The sequence below is a fragment of the Phalacrocorax carbo genome, chromosome 6 (assembly GCF_963921805.1).
Source record: "Phalacrocorax carbo chromosome 6, bPhaCar2.1, whole genome shotgun sequence".
Lineage (NCBI taxonomy): Eukaryota > Metazoa > Chordata > Aves > Suliformes > Phalacrocoracidae > Phalacrocorax > Phalacrocorax carbo.
In genome coordinates this window covers 22,863,064-22,884,226 of record NC_087518.1, presented here as the reverse complement: position 1 = coordinate 22,884,226, position 21,163 = coordinate 22,863,064, and the positions used below count along the sequence as shown (strand labels likewise).

The window sequence follows — 21,163 nt, the reverse complement described above, 5'->3', positions numbered from 1 at the left end:
AACTGTACCACACAGGGTGCTGAATTCCTCCATCAACATGTGTAAGGTGTGTTCTTTATCGCTTGCTCATTTCCCCTTTTTCCAATTATTTGAGTAGTGAGTTCCTCCAGGTGACTGGCTAAACGATCCTTCAAATACTGGCTATATTGAATGCGTCTGACTTTGTTTCAACTGCAGTGACTGTATTTCTCACTTGCGCTTCAGTGACGTTTCTCTTTAGATTTGATTGACTTTCAATGTCAGTGAATTTGACTAACAGATGGAGAGTAACAGCTGCAACCTTATCTTAAACAAGGTGCCCCTAAGGTAGCATATAGCTAAACAAGTGTGATTCCTTTCTGTTAGGGAGCTGGACTTTATAGTGTCCCATAGCTTCCTCATCTTTGCAAAAAACTTCTTTGCCAAATTGGGAAGATACAGATAGATATAGAGGCCAGCATTCCTGGGTGGCTTAGGGAACTGAACTGTAAGGTCCGTGTTCTTTAAACTGATTGAGGAGCTAACGCTAGAGCCTGATATGACTTGGGAAACTTTAGAATAAACATAGCACTTGGTGAGTGTCCAGTAGAGGGGGATCCAAGCAGGGTTGTGATTCATGCCTTTTCCCAGCAATTAATTTAAAAATAGATTTGAAATTGAAATATGCTTTGAAGGTCAGAATGTCAGGTCAGTGTGTGTCTGATCGTTTTTCATGGGTAAGGTGTTCACAGAGGACAAAGCATTCTTCATTTGCAAATTCACTTCTGGCCATATGTTCTGAATGTGTAGAAAATGAATTTTCTTTGTATTATCTACTACAGGAAGAAGAGATATTACCTTGTATAGCTATTTTCTGGTATATTTTTTGTTTGAGTGAACAGCTGCTCTGTCACTCTTGATACTGTGCTTTCATAAAACTGTGTAGTGACTTTATTTACCTGTTTTTCTAGATAAAAATCTTGAGCACAGTCGCTAACTGACCCTGAACTCAATGACTGCTTTAGGGAGAGGCTGTAATCATTTTTACTCTGGCATGTTTTAACCTCTTACTCAGACTTGTTAAATCAGATATGTTAAGAAATGGGTTAAGTTTTAGTACATGAAGAGGAAGCTTCACACTATATATTCTGAAATTATTCATAACAACTCCAAATATTTCAGTTACATCTTTAGTTGAAGACCTTATATGTCATTTTTGCCTTCAGAATCCAATGTTCCACCAAAAGCTTTTAATTAATGGTGGATGGATACTTTGACAGTTATGCTTTTTTTTTTTCTGAGAAAACAAAAGGTCATGCAGCTGCAAAGACCAATATTCTGTTCTGACTGAAACTTCATGCAACTCTAGTGGCTATAGAGGGTTCTTCCTGGTTTTAAATTTGAATATAATTTGATTCTTAAGAGTTTGCAACCATAAGGGACTATCTTAAAAAAAAAATTGGTCATAATGCTCCGTCTTTTGGTTCCTTCACTTACTTTTGTTGTACCATGAGACATTGTTTGAAAGACTTGAGCCTGATGTTTAAGATACTTCCCCTACTCAATTAAACAGGCTAAGTAAATAGTTAAATATCTCATTTTGTCTTTATTGAATTAATTTGTGTTACTTCTCTTACATTAAATCTATCTAGGTCTATGGTATACTTCATAAATTCGAGGTTGTGTTCCCACACAGTGGATTTTTTTTTCTTAACCTCTGTCTCCTGCCCAAGTTTCTCCAAACCTCCTCTTTTAAAATTAGTAGTGAAGCATGAGAAGGGGGCATTCAGTGGGGTTCTTTTTTTGTTTTGTTTGTGGGTTTTTTTCTTTTAATATTGCCATCCTCAAGTTGTCTTGCTCTTATGCAGTGATGAAATGTCTGGCTCAGTCTCTGTACAACACAATAGCAAGATCCAAGAAGTTAGTAGCTTCTTAGTATGCTTCAAGAGTGGTGCAGGAGAGGGGGAAGAGCTGATACAGAACAGCCTGTCAATGTCTGTCTCATGATGCTGTTGCAGTGCTTCAGCATTACAGTCTAGGGCAAAGTTTTTTAAAATGAAATTATTTTCACAATAAAATCTAGGCAATCTCTCTCTTTTTTTCTTAATTTTTATTTTTTAAGATTGATTATTTTTTTTAATTGCCTCTCAAGTCTGGTATTGGGGCATCATTGGTGATGAGATTGTGCACATTCTGCACACTCATGCCTAACTCTGGCCCTGCATCCTTGGATTAGAAAATTGACAAGTAGAAGACTGAGTCAGTAGCAATTTGACAGTTTGAAAGAAGGTGAGTTTGTACAGACAATGGTAGATGATGAAACTACATCACTCGCCTTTTAATTCTTGTGACATTTTAAAGTTGATTATATGGAAAGGTTGTACTTGCATAGGTGCTTTTAAAGTAAAGCATCTGTTTTCTTCTGCTTTACTTTTCGTTCTTTAAAGAATTTGTCTCCCATGTTCCTTGTCCAGCTGTGACTAATTTCAGGAGGATTATCTTTCCAATATAAAATTGAAAATGAGTGTGTTACTTGTATTAAAAACAACGGGGGGGGGGGGGGGGGGGGGGAAACAGAACCCCAAACCCTTCTACCCTCCTGAGTTCATGACTAAAATGATCTGATGGCTGTCTGATGTTCAATTGTATTGAAGCAACTGCCCGGGTGGTGCTTTCCAGCCTTGTTCCTGTCCCTGATAAACCTAGGGACTGCAGGCAGCAAGGCTGTGCTGGAGTCACCTGCAGCCTTCTGCAAGCCACTCTGAAACCCCAGTGAGAAGGGCACAGCTGGAGACCTGAGGAGAAAGCCCACTGTTCTGATGAGATAAGTGACCTTAGTCTAGAAATTGCTAGTCAGTGGGAATTTATAGTCTTCAGTAATTACCAAGATCAGCCTGTAAGAGCTATACAGTTGGCACATAGAAACAGTATTAAAGTTGGTGCGGGTATTTTCATCCAACAAATGTGACTAAACTAATATATGTATGTGTTTACTGCACAAGGAGGAGGGCAGAATCAGGAAAAAAAAGAGTGCATAATAACTAGATTAGTCTGAATATTTACCTCTATCTCTGTATCACTAATTATACTGACTTTTCTTTTACACTGAGTTTGCCATTCAGAGTTTTGCTGTGAACCAGTTGTTGCCATTTTAATGGTGTTTAACAAAACTAGTGGATTATGGCAAAGAGTGCTTTTAATTTGTTAACCTGACACTCCTTTTTTTGTTGTTTGTTTGGGTTTTTTTTGCTTAGCTATTTTGTCTGTCTTCATCTTATGGGAACCTTCATAGGGTGGAATCTTCCTCTTCTCTAGAACAAAGCAAGCAAAAAGTACCTGTGGTTAAATGTTCTGAAAGAACAGAGGTTGGGGTGTTTATATTTCTGTTTGACTCTGAAAGTATCTCATTGTTTGCTTGAAGATTATGCTGCTGTTACAACCATGCTCCAACTGAAATTATACTCTTTTAATCTTCCATTGGATGATGGGGCAGACAATTATGAAGAGGGCAAGCTTTGTCTTGAAGGAGGTAATAAATAACCATCTCCATCAGCTTACAATTTGGATCAACTTGTCTGTCTGGAATTACTGCAATTTAACACATTATGGTCTAATGAAATAAACTATCTTCAAAAAAATGTAAAGTGTCTTTTTAAATCTTATGCACTACCGTGTTTTGAATTTGGGTCTGTTTTGATATAAGGTAGCTTTGAGGTGCAGTGCAAATGAATCTAGATTTTTGCAGGGAAGAGTTTCAGATTCAGAGTTCAGCAGTGTTAACACTGAAGAAAAGGTGTTTGCTTGTGAGGCTATGTAATTTGTTTTTGATGAAATATATCTTGAGAGATCATTTTTAAAAGCTGCTGTCATTTGGTGTAAAGTTAACCTATTATTAAAGGAAGATGTGGATAGAAGGAGGTATGCATTGTAATTGTACTGACAGATATTGTGGAGCAATGACATACCTTATTAAGCCTGTGACAAATAATGGTGTTTTGTGATAACAAAAATTGTTTGGTTTTGGCACAAACTTAATCTTCATTGTGCAGACACAACATATGCCCCCTGCTGCTAGTATTCCAAGCTGAAAATAATTTAACAAAACAGGTTTGAGTCCCTTTCCCCATTGAGTATCCATGTCTAGTTAACACTGAAGTCTGTCACAATAGTAAGGCATATCACTGCTGTGGCCCACATGTAGGGAGATACTTGCCCAATGCATTTTTAACCAACTGTTATTATAATGGCAATGTTTTATTTTCTTAGTTGGTCATGGAACAGATGTCAGGCTTAATTTCAGTAATAATTACAAGATTAATGGTTGAGGTAGAGTCTGTAGAACTAGGCTGTCAGATCTCACTACAGACTGCAACTGTACTTGATGGAATACCTTCCCCCCGCTCCTGCTTTCAGGTCCTTTCCCTCCTCTATATTTAAAAAAAAATCCTAAAACAAGTTGTGCAACAGTGGTGTTTAAAGAAATTTCTCAAAATGTACCCAAAAATGACCTAGCAGCTTTTGTTGCTCGTGAAATACCAGTGCCTTTCCATTAAACTGTGCTACATTGTTCTACATTGTTCAGCAGGCCCAGGGGATGTGGGCTGTTAGACAAATTCAGGGTAGCAGATCTTTGCTTGACAAGCACCCTCCGCGGCAGAGAAGTTAGACTGCTGATACTGCGACATCTGAGATGCACGGTTGTTCATAATCCTGGCACCTTCACACAGTGGTTAAATCTTCTATTGCATTGGCTGTACTGTGTGGAGAATGTCACTAATTTTTCAGTTATTAATATACATATGGAACAGGAGTGGCAACTGGGGCAACTCTACCTCAGGTGTTCTACCAGGGCACCTGAGTTTGGGTAAAAGCACTACTTTTGTTTTAGTTCAGGTACAAACTCTCAACTATCTTGGGCAGTTTTTGTGTTTCATCAAGTTATGTTTTTGCTGGTGTCTAAGTCAGCAAAGAGCCTTTGACATCATTCATTTATAAAGTACATGCAAGATGAAAAACAAATTTTAACACTGAAGCAAACCAAAATATGGTTCATCAAACAAGACTGGTTTTGCTTTACTAATCTGTGAATTTGCCTTTTGAACAGCTTAGCTAAGCTTTAGCATGTGTTCAGTTGAGCAGCTTTGACTAGGTTTTCTCATGGCGTGTTAGCTGTTCAGATTAGTTTTCAAAGGTTTTCAACATTTGACAACCTGCATTTCTTTTTTTGTTTGTTTGTTTTAACAAATAGTGACACCTAACGTTACTGGGGAAATCTGACTATACTAGCAGTGTTTGTACGGGAATACACAGGGTCACCTTTCCCAGAAAGCTGATGTTCCCTCAGACTCTTTTAATTTTATGTTTAATGTTTAATAAATGTCCTGTTCTAAAACTTTTCTTGGGAGCTGTAGTGGCATATCCAAAGGATCAAAAGCTGGTTTGATCTTTCCTTTTTCAAGCTCTCCCTCATCCCAGGAGCTCTGTCTCTTTAAACAAAGAAACCCTTCCTAACCCTTTCCCTCCAGCAGTTACAAACAGGAGTAGCATACTTTTTTTTCTTGAAGATACACATTCAAAAGGTTTGTAATTAGACTGCAGCAGTTCATTCTCATGATATGTACCAATGGCTATTTCAGCTCTTTTCTCAGTGCTTGTGGTTTGGTTTTCCATATTTCATAGTATTTTTCTTGTCTAGTATTTTTTTTCCTCAAATAATTTTTACATTATTATTTTAACTACCATTTTTCCAAATATTATATCATCAAACTCCCGTTCTGCTTACTGGTGATGAAAATGTTGTCCAGTAGTCTCTTAATGCAATATTGACTTTAAAAAATATATAAATGTTACTATATATTGTTAGAAATGTCATAGGTGAAAAGTTTAAGAAAGGTATAAAATCATGTTTAAAGTTGTTATTAGACTATATGCCTTTCAGTTTTTTTAGCAACTGAAATCTATTAGATACACTGTGTGTTGAGTCTAAATCTGGATTTCATTTGTGTTTGGAATGTACTCTTGGCTAGCTTTTTTGATGGCCCTGAGATCTCATGACCTGTCCTTGCAAGGATATGAAAATACTTCAGTATCAGTTATTCTTCCATGCTTTTGATTGATTTTTAAATTGGAATTGGGCAGCACAGACCTTTCGTGGACTGTGAATCTCCCAAGGAGTCAAAATGCAGGGTGTGTGGATTCCTGCCTGACTGTTCCCTTCCACGCAGCTTCCCACACCACTTGGCTGGGCTGCTGCGTTGGCTGTACCTCCGGGTAAATGTGGGAGCTGTGCTCCCTCCACTATTTCATACGTAAATACCTGTTTCAGGATCTAAAATAAACCTTGCTGTGTCTTGGTACTTTTTTTCCTTGAGAAAAGCCAGGCAGTCATGCTGCTGCTTATATACTTATGCATTTACTAGCTTGTACATCTGTCACACCGAGAGAAGGGAGGAGGAGCTGAACAGGAGGAAAGCCATGAGAAGAATTGCCCTCAGATACTTTGTATTTGTTACCCCCCTGCTCTTTTCAGGTTCTACCACAAAGCTGCAACCCTAATGCTTCTTGTGGTTGGGCTCAGGCTGATCTGGTGTCCTTTCCTTTCACTTTGCAATGGACTCCCAAGAGCCATCTGAAGCAACCTCACTTCCTTGTGGCCTTTGTAGAGGTGAAATGTAGCATTATGGGACCTAATTCTCTAGAAGATGACTGATGTTTGCAGTGGACAACAGAACACGAGTGCAGTTCTCTCCCATACCCTCCTGCTCTGTAATTAATTTATGCAAGCTAAAATGCCTGTTGCAGAAGAGAATGTTACCAGGCTCTTCAGAGCACATTGGTAAAGTCTTAGCTTCTGAGAAGTGGTTCTTTCATATGTACAAACTGTCTGATGGGTTTAATTTCATGAAATTACTCAAAACAAAGTATTTGAGCAAGACATGCTCCTAAGTTATTCAAGTCTTGAAAATGTGAAAGTTGGAACAAACACTGCTGCAAAGCAATGGGAATGACAGAGGATGTGCTGGTATTCAAGTGGCAGGGAGGTGCTGGGATCATGACAGCACATGCGTGTGTTGCTTTTCCCAGTAATCTGGTTTTGAGGGACTGGATCACTCTGGCTACTGCCAAACTTTCGGACTTTTTGTAATTGTAAATGGGAGCTCCTACTCTGGAAATGGAAGTGTAGGAGCAGTCTTTGACCACAGCAATAGTCCGGCTTTAGTTTCATACAAGTCTGACTTTCAGCAGTTTCCTCAGCTGGCTGAATGAGTCATATCGAATGCAAGAAGGGATTCTGTAAAAATATCCTTCAGGAGTACTAGCAGTAAACAGGAAATAGAGAAAATGCTAGATCTGTTCAGACCTAATCTTCAAATCCTATCAAGTATGTGGATGTAAGCTCCCTTATCTTCCAGCCTATTTGTAGTATGCTACCTTAGAAGCTGAAAAGCTTGCTTTTCATCATCTGTGTATATTTTAATTGCATGTGTGGCTATTCAGCCGCTTTCTCGGATGTTGAATGATGCTGCATTTTAATTTGAAATGCATGTGAAGTGTTCCTGCTTTTTAAAATTGCTTTATATCAAGAAGAAACTCTTTTGTTTTCCTTTAGTTCTAGAAAAGCTTTCCAGAGTATGGTAAAAGTCAGTTAGGAATGAACACCAGCGCTTCCCTGCTACCTGCTGTTCTCCAACCTGGCAGTTGGAGTGGCAGGTTCTTGATTTATTTTTCCTGCAGCGGTGCCCCCCCCGCCCTTCTCTCGCCGCTCCCACTTTCCAGCAGCCGGCAGGGTGAGGTGCCCTTGCCTCCCTTGAGCATGCCTGCCCACCCCCTTCCTCAGCCCTCACCCCGGCAGCACCCGGTTCTGATCCCGCTGGCCCCCCGCCCCGAGCAGTGCGCCAGCACGGCGGGGAGGGGAGGGGCGGGGCTTTCCCCAGCGCGCCTCCCGCTTCCGCCTCGCCGCCCACGCCGCGTTCTCCCTACCTGCGAGGATATGATGTCAGGGCCTCATTACCCTAATTATGCTGACCTCATAGCCGGGCCCAGCCAATGGGGCTGCCCCGCTCTCCCCACCTGCTAGGAGGAGAATTCCATCATTCCTGGGATTCTTCCCCGGGCCCGTGCAACGAGTGGCGCCGGGGCCAGCGGCGCCGGGGCTCGCCGCGCCTGTTCCGCTCCGCTCCCGGCCCGGTAGTAAACAAGCAGCCCTCCGCCCCCGGCCCGCTCCCCTGCCCTCGGCCCGCCCGCCCCAGCCACGCCGCCGCCGCCCGCCCGGGAGCACGCTGGTGAGTGAGTCCGCCGGCGGGGGAGCGGCCTCGCGGTCCGGCCGCGGAGCGGAGCCTGGCCTTGGGCGGCCGGGTGGAAAGTTTGGAGGTGGGAAGAGGACAGGTGCCCCGGCGGTACGGAGGGCTCCGGGCGGGGGTGGCTGGCCCCGGCTTCGGCAGCGGTGGGGCCCGGGGCGGCCGCGGGGCGCTGAGGGGAGTGGCGGCGGGGCAGGGGAGCGTCGCCCCGGAGGCGCTGACGGGCGGGACGCCGGCGCCGCCCTGACGGGACGGGAACTGCCCCGTCTCGTCCTCTGCGCTGCAGGGCTTTCCCCCGGTGCCGGGGGCGCACGGCCGGGCCGGGCCGGGCCTCCCCCGCGTCGCCCTGGAGGAGCTGCGGTGGGCCGGGCGGGAACCAGCCTGGAGGCGGCCGTGGGGCCGTTGGGAAGGGGAGGAACCGAGTCGGCCTGCTGCCGGCCGGGCTCCCCGGGCCCGCGGCTGGCCCGCGCTCCGGGAGTGGGGCAGCGGGGGCGGCTCTCCCGGAGGCGGCGGGGCCGCTCCCCTGGTGTGGAGCGGCTGCGGGGTCCCGTAGGGCCCCACCTGCCTGCCGGGGAGCTGGAGGGCAGCGCCGGCCGCCGCCGCACAGGTTACAGCGAAAGATGCGAAAGTTAACTCTTAGGAAATATCCTGACGTAAGTTCCTACACGGGAAGTTATCTCAGAGCGATAGGAGCAAACGGAGTATTTTGACTGCCATCTTAAATTCACACCTCGGCTTCCACAGAGTATTTTTCTTACAGCGAAAATCCCTGTAATTGCATTACTAGTAGAGGGTCCTGTGGCAAAAAATCTTCTAGAATGAGTCCGAAGGGCACTGTTAAGGCTTTTCACTCTGATTCTGGCGTATTCCATTTGTAAAGATCTTTTATTTAATCTTTAGCAGTGCAGTTTCAGTCCCTTCAATCAAACTGGCTTTATGTTTCCCAGATGTAATCAGAAGTAATTAATTTTCTGAGTCAAGCTGACTGCACATGACACCAGTGCACCCCTTTTCTGAAAGTGCAGTGAATGGGAATTTAACGACCACTTTCACTGATGTTTGGGAAACAACGAAGCCAGCTCACTTCCCTTTTACCCTCTTGGTGCTTCAGGATTATCAGGAACATGAAATAATAGGTATTTGTTAATTAAACTAGAGAAGACTAACTGAACAAGAGTTCTGGAATTCCTGCAGGGTAATTTTTCTGATTAGTCTTTCTCTAACTTTAGAATAGGGAGTTGTTGAAAGAGCATTTCTCATAGAGGAACAAATTGTAGGTTGTGAAACCTGAGTGAAATTTGCTTTGCAGGCAGTGATATTAAGAACCCTTAGGTCCCAAACAGTATAAAATCTGGCAGCAATCTGCCTCTCCTGCCTCAAAGATACATAAACTTTTTTAAGGCCTTTCTCCAAATGTCTTGGCCTTCATTGGTATTTTCCTATCTGCTTACTTGTGAGGATATTTCTAACATAAAGTGGGTTTTGCTTAAATTCTCTGTACCTCTCTTCTGGCTGATACACCGGTTATAATCTTGGTATTTGGGATCAGTTACAAGAACTACTTTCAGTCATAAGTAAAACACAGGTCTGGTCTGTTAGACTCCTGGTAGAATTTGTGTGTGTCCACGCTGTACACTTGACATGTTTTTTGAAACAAATTACTGGGCTGAAACTGTTGTTGCTGAACCGCCATCATCTCCCAATGCACTTTTTGGGAATGGGACAGGGTGTTTCAGTGCAGGATGCTGTGTTGCTAGCCTTCCTTGTCTCATTTAGGTAATGACTCAGATGAATACTACTATCACCTAGCTTTTACACTTACCTTAGAGCAGGTATTAGTCCAGTTCTATAAGCGATGACACCCAAAAATGGTGGAAAAAGGGGTAGATCTGACAGCCTGGTAGTATGAAATATGGCTAGTAGCTAAAACAGGATAGAAAATCACTGATACAGACCTTTGGGGCATGTTAACTGAAGAAGCATATTCATGTTATAAAGCATCAGGAGGTTTTTGTTTAAATATATGCAGCTTTGATAAGTAATACAGTTTGGAGACACTGAGGAGGTTAGCTTGTTTGAAAGTTTTCTATTATAAAAGGTAGTTTTGGTTCAGTTCCTTTTACTATGGTTAGATGTTGCATAATAAGTTTGCAGCTGAATGTATAACATACAGGATGGACTGAGCGGTCTTGCAGATACAAGACAGGGTCAGGTTAGAATTCTCCACCTTTAATTTCTTATGTTAGCTTTTGTTTCAAATACCATTGTTAATACCTATCTTCTTAAAATGTTACCTTGTTAAGGAGGATTTACGCAACAAGAAAACAAAAAGCACATGGTAAAATGCCAAAGCTTTGCTTTAAGCTTATAATTTTCTGTGTGATAAGTTAAATTGTTCTCTCTGTTTGCAGATTTGCCTGTTCAAACACATTTTCCACATGCAAAACAGCATGGTAAAAAACCCCAAAGTACTGAATAAATAAATTTTAAAAATAAAGTGGTGTTTCAGTAATTCTTTTGGCCAAGTAGCCCAAACTCTCTTGAAAACTAAGAGTTGTAAATGCAGAAGGATGATCAGTGCTACGTGGTAATCACAATCTAAGCCGAGCACTTACAGTTAACATTTTGCATGGGTATCTCAACACAGAATTTATATATCCACAAGTAGAAGCTCCGATGTAGGTGCAGTTGAAGGAATTTAAATGAATTGTGGCTATTGAGGACACATTGAATACAATGTGCTTATCATGACTCTCATTCACAGTACAAATATGCTTTACTCTTTCCTATCTTAAAAAAATAAAAGATTTTGACATAGTTTGCATCAGACTCTTGCTTTATCCTCCTTTCCCCTGTAGACTTATTGATTGAGTTGGTAAGTTGTGTCTGGATTTTCTCTTCAGTTTAGCTCTTCCATTGCAATCAGCTGGAGTCTCCTTCTCTAGGTACTTCTGGTTGTGAACTTGACTGGCAAGTGGTGTGTGTGCCTGTATCTTCCTAGATGTCAACATCAGCTGCTTTTGACCTATTTTACCATGCTCTGCAATTAATCTTGTTTTCCCTATGCTTGTGTTTATCTACAGTTACTTCATTTTAGTCCTCAGTCTTGAGCGTTTGTCGAATGTCTTGTCATTCTTGTCTTGCTTTTTTGTTGTTATAATGGGCTTTATTTATTAATCCACTTTTTACCTCCAACCTTATCTCTGTAATTTCACCAGGCATATGAATTCAAGTTTCCTCCATGTCATTGAAAGGTTCTGCCTTCTCTCTCCTTGGCATTGTGTAGATGTCTATCTCTAGTCCACACTCAACAAGTTTAAGAGAGAACTATTAGTAGTGTCTGCTTTCAGATATTTCTTATTAATGTGCTTGCAATGGCTATTGGCTGTGCTGCTATTCCATTTGTCAGTCAGACCTGTAACCCAAGTATCTTTATGACTGTGACCTCTCTTTAGCTCTTCATGTCCAAATTATGTTTAAATTCTTCTGATTTTCCTTACCTGCACAGGAGGCCTTTTGTTCTCGTCACCCAACGTTTTCCTTGTTTCTGTCATCTAACTTGTTACTTTGCTTACTAGTTAAGAACCATTCTAGACAGAAGGCATCATATCTTCATAATGGAGATTACTGCCACAAACATAATCTTTCATGTCTCTCTTTCCTTCCTGTCCCTTTGCTGTTCCCCTCTTTTTTCTTTTTAATCAAATATAAAGTTCTTCTTTTTATTTCAAATCTGTCTTGACATACCCCACTGTGAATAATAACTTCCATGGGATTCAATAGATGTCTTATTGTTCAGCCTGCAGTTAGTCTCTGGTACTGGTTTCTTTACTGACAGTTTACTTAAGTTTCAAACAAGCAACTTTAGGGTTTTTCCACACGTACTTTCCCTGATGCATGGAAGGTGCTGCATAAATCCATGAAATCACTTAACTGTTTATTTTCAAAAGCTATAGTCTTCAAAAAATGATAACAGTCATTTGCAATGTCGAGAGTACTCCATATGTGCATGGAGTTTGCAAAAGCTTGAAAAGGAGAGGGAAAATAAAGTGCTGTTTCATTATGTGAATGTGTGTTGTGTTCTTCAAATGTTGCATAAAAAAACCCTACTGGTGGATCAGTGTTTAGTAACTTATTTGTCTTTCAGACATTGTATCTTTACGCTATTACATTCTGTGTCTTTACTGTTTTTCAGAATGTTTCTTCGCTGCAATGTAGGGGAGACAAGACAGACTAGGGGAGTATTGAGTGGAAGCAGTAACTAATAAATAAAAGGACTGAGTAAGATATTGAACTAATATTTGAAATTACAGTGGATAAAAATATCTTGAATGCTTGTAAAAGTGCTTTTGGCTTGTGTCTCTTTAAATCTAGCAGCTAGGATTTTGTAACAAATAAGATGCTTATGAAACTATTTCCATAATGTTTAAATCAGATCTATCCAGAGAAGGTTAAGTTTGTGTACTTGTGTTCTGCTAGTCACTTGTTCTCATTTACGAGGTCTGGGTATAGAGCAATATTTGCACATAGGCTAGAGAGTTGGTTTTTGATGGGGATACTTACAAAAAATCAGCTTTGATTCAGGCTAGTTTCTGCTGGGTAGACAGGTTTCTCTGTCACACAGAGAATCAGCTGGCTTTTATCAGAAGTCTGCTTTTTAACTGGCTTTTTTGTCAGAACCCTGGAAATAGAACTATTCTTTCATTTCTGAAACATGACGACTCCTGAGGGTGACCGGGCTGTTCTCTGAAGGCTGCCCTGGAGCAGCTGTAGCAGTTGCTGTCCTTGCCGAGATGGAATTAGCCTTTTAAGCTTTGAACAGTCTTAAGAGAAGATTCCTCCTCTCTCATTCTTGTAGGCAACCTTTATTTCTTTCCTGAACTGTTATCCCTGACTTGTTAGTTTAATTTGGAGATAGAGGGATATTTCATATTGTTTGAAAAATAATCTGGAAGTTTATAGCTCCTTGAAGGTAATTTTCCTAACTTTAAATGCGTTCAGCATGTTTAAAAAAAATTGCAGCATATATGGTATTGCACCTTGGAATTTGCAGATCTCTCTGTTAACAGCATCCTTTCAAAGAAACTCTTGAATGGACACAACATTCTTCACAAGACCTTAACTGTTAGAGAAACACTTCTGCAGCTCTCAGATATGAACTTTAATAATATGCAAAGCTACAAAACTATATCGAGGCCAGTGTTAGTGAAGTTGTTTTTAAAGTGTCTAATATCCTGAATAGAACTATGACTTGGTTCCTGTTTCCTTCTCTCAATGTCGACTTCTGTCACCAGCTAATTCTCTTACTAGGAGCATGTTCCGGAAAGGGATTGGGCATCTGCTACTCCCATTATTTGAAAATTAGTGAAAAACTTGAAGAAAAACAGCGATTTATTTTCAGTAAGACATCTTAATATCCTTTGCATTGTTCTTTTCAAGAGGGTTTTTCTAGAGTTGACCAAAAATCTTTGTATCTACTGTCTTGTAAATTTAAGAGAAGGCTGGTTAATGCTAAATCATGAGTTAGCCATCAGTTTGGTATAGCTACATCATCTGATCAGACATATTTTAATCTTTTTTCAACTGAATTTTCACTGTTAGTGGAATTTGTGTGAGAGGGTCAGTAATCAACAGTCTGGGGAGAAATAAAGTGGTGCTATTTTAAACTCCAAGAAAACAAAATGCAGAAAAGAAACAAGCATCAGGGTCTGAGGGATCAGAGTAGAAGAATGCTGAAGGCTTCTTTAGTGAATGCTCTCTTCCAAATCTTTGCTTTGATTTGGAAGAGTGTGTGGCAGAACATGACATAAAGAAATATTTAATGAAGACAGGCTTAGTAAAATAAGAATCTAAGATCTTGTTTTCTAAAACCTCTTGCCCACATGTACTGTCTCTAAATAAAGGAGTTAACTGAGTTTATAAGTTCAGTTAAAATACCATTCTTGAGCAAACGCTGATTCTGTCAGGGAGGGAGAATGCATGTTTTTATCCTCAAGTGCTATACTTAGTTATTTCAGGTATGTCTCTTCTTCTTGCACAGTTCTATGGAAACAAGGCTGGATTTAATTCTTTATTGAACATATATTTTTTGAACTTAAAAATACTTTAAAAAACCCTTTCTCTTATGCTTAGAATCTTAGATCAGTTTTAAAGTCTTTGACGTTATTTAGGAAGAGGGAGGGAGGATAGTGAGGTTTATAATTTATAGTCAAGGAAATTGTTTCCCAAACATATGTTTGTTGTTAAGTCCATATACATGTGTTTGAGATTTCTGTAGTTGCCACTACTTTTTTTTTTTTTAAGATCATACTGTAAAGTAAGTTACAGTAAACAGTTCTTATGACAGAATAGCATGCTGGTTTTGTGGGGGGGAAAAAACCAACAAAATAGCAGTCTTGGGTTTTTTCTCTTTCTGCATTTGTTTTCTTGACAGTTCTGTCTATGCTGTTGTGCTCTTATTTAAAAACACATAGAAGTTGTTGGCCTTTTAACAAAAGCATCATGACAACATGTTATTCTCTTCCTTCCTTTCCCGTTCATATTTTGTGGAATTTCATATCGGAACTTCTTTTTTAGTTTTGATGCCATTGATGTGAAAGTTTGAGAGGCTTATATAAGCTGTGTAATGCAATTTTTGTTTTGTTTTTAATGGGAGAGCCTGTTGCGTAGTGTAGTGCTGAAATGTGCATTTTCACGTGATGGGGTTAATTTTTTGTTATGGGAATTATGTGTTGTAGGGGAGAAATGGAAAAACAGCTACAGAGGTGCGATTATGATTATGCAAGTTACAGTTTTCTGTGTGCAGTGTTTGACTATATATTCATGAGTAAGAAAATGTATTAATGGCTTATAAGTTGGATGATTCTACTTTGAGCATAGGAGAGTAAGGAGCACAAGTTTATTGAATACTATGGATCTAAAGCTCATGTAGGTAGTCAGGCCAGCTGTCATCCTCACTCTGGATGAGCTGCATTCTTGGATATTGTCTCAAGTAACTCTTCATTGGGATGGGAGGCAAACCGCTTACAACATATAGCAGACAATCCTGTTGCAACATACTTGAGCAGTGGTCATCAGCTTTAGTCAAGTACTTGAGAATTTGGTTTGTTTTGGATGAGTAGTTGGTGGAAAAGCTAATTCCACTGTTTCCTTGTTTTCAGCAATGACTTAGTTTTAACAAATCCTGTGCTGGTATAATATGAGAAGAGCAGCAGAAACCTGGATTTTTTATTCTTTCTGCTGTCATGCTCTTGATGTTTGTTACTACTTCCTTCTGTAAAACCTGATGTGTAGGCTATGAATAAGTGGCATACCACCTAGTATGTTGTGGTAGGGACTCTGTGGGTTTCCTTTTTGAAACTTTGGCTCTGAATTTTCCAGGATCCAGAGAGGAATGGAGACTCCATTGGATGTTTTGTCGAGAGCAGCATCTCTAGTACATGCTGATGATGAGAAACGTAAGTCTGAAATTTCATTCTCTGCTTTGTTGGATCCAGATGCTTTGTTTGCAGTATATATCAGCCTAGATGCTGGCTTTATTGATATTTGCATTTTACTGACTCTAAGACATGTAGAAAAAGGTCTTCAGAAGCCCTCCAAAGGTTGTCTTCCTTTGGTGGAAAACCAATACGTTGCATCTAAATTAGTACACAAGAGATCATCCTATTATTATCCTATTATTTTGAAAATGTACTTAACAATTCATGTAAAGGTGCCCCTCTTTTCCCAATTGCATTTGCATTGCTAGTCGACAAAAAGTTGTAATGGAACTGCTGTCAAACTAAGGACAATTTGAGAACTCATGCTCCCTCATAATATCAGTTAGACCTGTTCTCATTTAAGAACATGTATGGGTTGCAAAGATTCCTTTTCAGTTAATAAAACCTAAGATGTAGACTGTTATCATTAGTAATGAGCACTTCATTTTCCTTTCGCTGCTACTAAAAGGTGAGCACAGGATTTTAACATAGTAAATGATGCCAGGTGCAGCTACAGAGGCTCATGTTGCCAATCATTTGGGTAATAGTTTTGCTTTTAGCGTTTATGATAAGCGTTTAAGATGGGTTAACTGATGTTAGAATAATATTTTCAATTCTGCCAAACTGCAGTGCTACTTTGTAGATCAGATTGTTACCTGCATGTTTAGTAATGAATGTCTCTGTCATTTTTTTCTGAGTAGTGTAAGCGCTCAGGAAGTGTATACATCTTGGGTATCAACCTGAATAGATGCTAAGTAGAAAAATGGTATTTTGGAATTCAGTCTGCTTTTGTGAGTAGCTTCTGTGCATAAAATCACCTTTTAAGATGAATTCAGCTTTTCTTCTTTGTTCCTTTATTCGATATATATTTGTTGAAAAGTAGTTGCCTTGAATGTTGAATAAAAGAACTGATTTACTGCTGTTGCTAATCAACTTACTAAAGTAATTACAAAATAAACAAACAAAGTGTATTTGGACAACGAGTCCCAGAATATTTGTGTATATTCAAATCGTCAAGATAACAGTAGTTTGCTGTTTCAGAAGATGGTAAAATGAAGGTTTCATACCCTGATGGGTTCTTCTGTATTACTGGCTCTTAGCTTTATAGTGAATGTTGGTTTTGCTGTTCTTTCATGTTCACCTTGCTACTGGAGAAGTACCAAGTTTTTCCTGATCCCACTGTAGTAGGATGATTTGGTTGATTGCTACAGTTGTTGACTATTACAAGTGAAATGAACAGCAGTGGAAGTGCTTGAGGAAACAATTTCAACCATGATTTTGACCTGGGGGATTTATCTTGTAAAAGCTTAACCTGTTTTCATAGAATCATTAAGGTTGGAAAAGACCTCTAGGATTTTCTTTTGACTATATTTTCTTAATATATTTTGAATATGTATTCTCAATTTTCTTAAGCTTAAATGCATTCTTCTTGGTTAACTATTGCCTAAGACTCTAGTTTGATTTTGAGTGCCACAGGATAGGAATGTTGGGCTAGATTTAGAGAATCCAGAGGAAATCTGATTCATATGCATATTCATATGCAACTTGCATATGAGGAAGCTGGTTGTATCTGGTTCTAATTTACATTCCTTTAGTCTTACCAGTTAGACTTAATTAGATTTATGCCACTCTACAGCTTCTGACTTATACTGTCTCTGAGTTTATCCTGTTGTTGTGCATACTGCATACCAAGAATGCTACAGTATGAAAAGCTGCTAAATGGAAGAAACGAGTAGTGCAGACCAGTCACTGGACTTGCACTTTTTTTATGTCAGCTTTTGTGGAAACTGCACCATCCAGAAGTCACTCTGTGTTACAGAGTAGATACTAACAGCTTGAAGTTAGTCTTAAACTTGAATTTAGCAATTATCCTTGAGCTTTCCAGTAAAGTGCCTGGCATGCTGCTCCTGGAGTTCTGGCAGCAGTCCTGTCTGTATTTCTGTATCTCCTATTCACTTTGTCTAACACGTAGAATTCTACACAGAGTTTCCAATACTCCAGTCATGACTAGGAGTGCAATAATTTCTTCTTTTATTTTTATTTTTCTCTACATTAGATTACTTTCAGATATTTGGTACTGAACAAACTATTGATTTTATTTCAGTGATGTTTCTTGTATTTAAGTAATACAGGTAATTTTATTGTTGATTCCAGTGGGTTCTTTTTGACATTTCTAGTGATGTAATGAGGTTTCCTGCTTCCAAAGTTTTGAATAAGGATTTCAGATTAATTTAGTTTCTGAAACATTTCTGTCCTACCCTGAGTCATCTATTTTTGTGCTGGAATAGAAATTTGTCTGACAAATAACTCCTGATGCCCTTTGTGCATTTCTTGGTCAAAATTTTATCCTAGTTCTTAAATAAAGAGCAAAAGAATGTAGCTATATGCTATCCTGACATGTCAATGCTACCAAGTAAGTAGTGGTTAGATTCCACCAGTGAAAAAATAAACCTACTTGTTAAGATGATTTAACTCACCTCAGATATTCTCATCTAAGCTATATGCCATGTAAGAGTTGAAAACTGAATTTGCCACTTTTTAAAGATAATTTTAAGCAATTAAGATATCCATTTTAACTATAATATCTCAAAATTATTCGTCTTCAAAGTAGTTTACCATTACAGTTTTTATAAGAAAAATAGTCTTAGCACTTCATCTAGTGTAAGAAGTATATGCATAATGCATATAAAATATATTTGAAGTTAGACTGTGTATGTTCCTACAGAAGGTATAAAGCAAGCTGAAGTTGTTAGTGGCCTCTTATTCATACATATCAATAATTTTTACTACTACTTTTATTGCAAGTGTTAGTACTATTTGTACACAAACCGTTGATCCTCTTGCAGACATCTTAAATTGCAAACTTTCACACCCTGATATGCTTTAATCCCATCTCAACCTCAACTTCAAACTAATTTGTACAATTCAGCAGCCTTCAAATGCATTTATGAATCCAAGCAGTGCAAATACAGGTTCTTGTTAAAAACAAGGTTTATTTCTCAAACCTGGTAGGTATTTAATTTTATTCTTGTTGGGTGTATTCGGTGGAGGATGTTACCAGTATTTATGAATTTAATTCTTTCTAACATGAAGGATCCTCTTACCTCTGTGGGCACTCACTGCAGGGCCAAGTAATATATAAGTGTCTTAGTGTATATGCAAATCAGACTCTGTTTAAAACAAATACTTTTATACTTAACAGCACTTAAAGAAATGAATGAGACGTAAGCTTATGGAGATTTCTCAGAATGGTTATTGGTTTCTTAAACAAATATTGCCTTGAATTTGTTTGGTTTGTTTTTTTTGCAGCTGTACCTGTGTCAATAAGGTTGACCTTCAGACATATGTTAGGACTGTACGTTGCATTCAATTGCATCTCCATTTTATTTCATGAACTATACTATATACTATATTTCCACAGCTCCCAATTTAAATCATTCTGCACTTGTTACCAAAGAGAATTTATGAAACACGTTTGGTTAACTACTGTCACGGAAATAATTATGGCAAAGAAATGATTGCTATAATTTTGTACTTGTAACTATTACCACTGTGAGGTAAGCAATTATTTAAGACTGTGGTATAGTGGATCTGTACTTAAAAAAAAAAACCAAACAACAAAACAAAAAATGCTGAACGAAAGAAGACACATATTCCTTTAGAAGTGATAACAGTTTAAAGGAGGGGTTAAAGATATTTCCTAATGGAGCTCATTGTTCACTTATTGTCCAAACTTGGTCTTCCATTTCAGTGGAAGGAAAGCATACAGCAATGTAATTATTAGCCAGTCATCTTGAAGGCTTGTCACTAATTGCTTACTTGTCAGTAGTGAAGGGAAGGGATATATAGGAAGGCTGTGCTGTTTATGAGCAGCTGTTGAGTGCCAGAGTAGGTAATGTGCAACTATTTTATCTGTAAGTGGCATCTGTAAGATTTTGCCGGGGGTTTTTTTGGTGCTTCAGAAGTGGGCTTTGAACGAAGTGACCATCTGTAAGACACATTTGTGTATGCTGTCTTTTTAATGTTATCTTGGCTGGAAACCTTACCAAATGTGGGTTATTGTATGATCGCAAAAATCAAGTTTACCATGAGATGCTTGATACTACTCATTACCCTTCTGTTCCTCTTGTTTTCCTATACTGTTCTTACTGGGATTGTACTGATTTCTCATACATTCAAGATTCAAGCTGGCTATTATTAGAAGACCATAGTAGAAGCTGGTAGTGTTTAAGTAAAGACAAAGAATTATTGAAAATATAGTTTTTTCTTCCCATAATTGTGTTGACCAGCAAGCGTTCAAACATCAAGGAGAATTATAATTTTGTATTTATCTTGTATAAAAATAAGGATTCAGGGAACTGGTCTTTCAGTTATAAACAGTGTTTTTAAAGCATAATCTTGATATTGAGAAAATAATGAAGGAAAATGGTAATAAGGACTTGCACTTGCAGAATGTGTTGAAAGTACTGTGTACTCAGCCTGTACTGATTTGATAATAACACTTTACTTGCACCCCCTCCAATATGCAAGTCCAGTTTAAGAACATGGGAATGAATAAGAAAAATCATGTTGTTTCTCACTCTCTCAGGGTAATATAGTGAAAAGTCTGTTGCTGGCAAACAGAATAAAATACACTTCCACAAGGAAATAAAAGGTTTGGAAACAGCTAATAAATGGCATAATAAAGTCCTGGGTAATAGCTTTGCATTCTAATGCATTGTACAAAATCCATACCTTTTGCGTTTTGATTTATGTTTGAAAAACTGATACAGGACTACATTTAAAAAAAAAAAAAGGTCACCTTTGATCAAGCCATCCTTCTTGCACATGTACCATCAGTTGCATGTGTCATACTTGTATGCATGTAAGTCTGGAATTGCTGTTCCATACTGTGAACACTCTTATTGTTTGGCAACAGTTTCTTTTATGTGGTTTAGTTTAATCCACTTCAAATAATTAAGCTAGACCATACGGTTGGTATTTGTAGTACAGAAGAATTATTGTGCTTTAAAATCCCTGCCCTAATCCACTTTGTAATAAAATACTCGTGTAGGCAGGACTTACAAATCAGTTTTTACTGTTCTTCATTCATATCAATCAGTTCAGTTAGGAGAATGAATTTTGTGCTGGCTGCCATCTCATAATTAATAAATATGCAACGATTAGCTGTTTTGAGTAGCTGCTCCTATGAAAGACACTACTTTAAGGCTGAGTTGAGAAGAATTTGTTCTTTCTTACCAGTCTTGAAGAGGATGACGTAAGCTTATTGTCTTTAAATACAAGCATTTTTAAATACAATTGCTTTAAAAACAAGCAATATTTATAGTAGAATTACACTTGCATGTTGCTATTTGTGTTGAAGGTATTAATGATGAAGTATTTCCAGCATCACCAGGACTTCTCACCTCACTTCTGTTTGTTTTGTAAATT

General features: G+C 39.0%; 2 protein-coding genes across 5 annotated transcripts in view; both read left to right on the top strand.

The window, feature by feature from the left end:
* Positions 1-15,654, top strand: part of TAMM41 (TAM41 mitochondrial translocator assembly and maintenance homolog) — a 44,199-nt gene extending 28,545 nt beyond the window's left edge. Inside the window, exon 9 of one of the 4 annotated variants that reach the window (XM_064454254.1) lies at positions 15,636-15,654. Coding sequence is in view for 2 of the 4 variants with exons in the window: in XM_064454261.1 (XP_064310331.1) it covers positions 3,380-3,498 (119 nt within the window). In the remaining 2 variants the exon portion in view is untranslated. Of the gene's footprint in view, positions 1-3,379; positions 3,595-15,635 lie in introns of those variants that run through there. The other 3 variants (XM_064454261.1, XM_064454251.1, XM_064454253.1) reach the window with 3 other exon arrangements.
* The window catches only part of VGLL4 (vestigial like family member 4), a 105,261-nt gene continuing 92,036 nt past the window's right edge, over positions 7,939-21,163 (top strand). The window contains exons 1-2 of the mRNA XM_064454248.1: positions 7,939-8,240; positions 15,636-15,712. Coding sequence (XP_064310318.1) covers positions 8,005-8,240; positions 15,636-15,712 — 313 coding nt within the window. The 5' untranslated portion in view covers positions 7,939-8,004. The remainder of the gene's footprint in view (positions 8,241-15,635; positions 15,713-21,163) is intronic.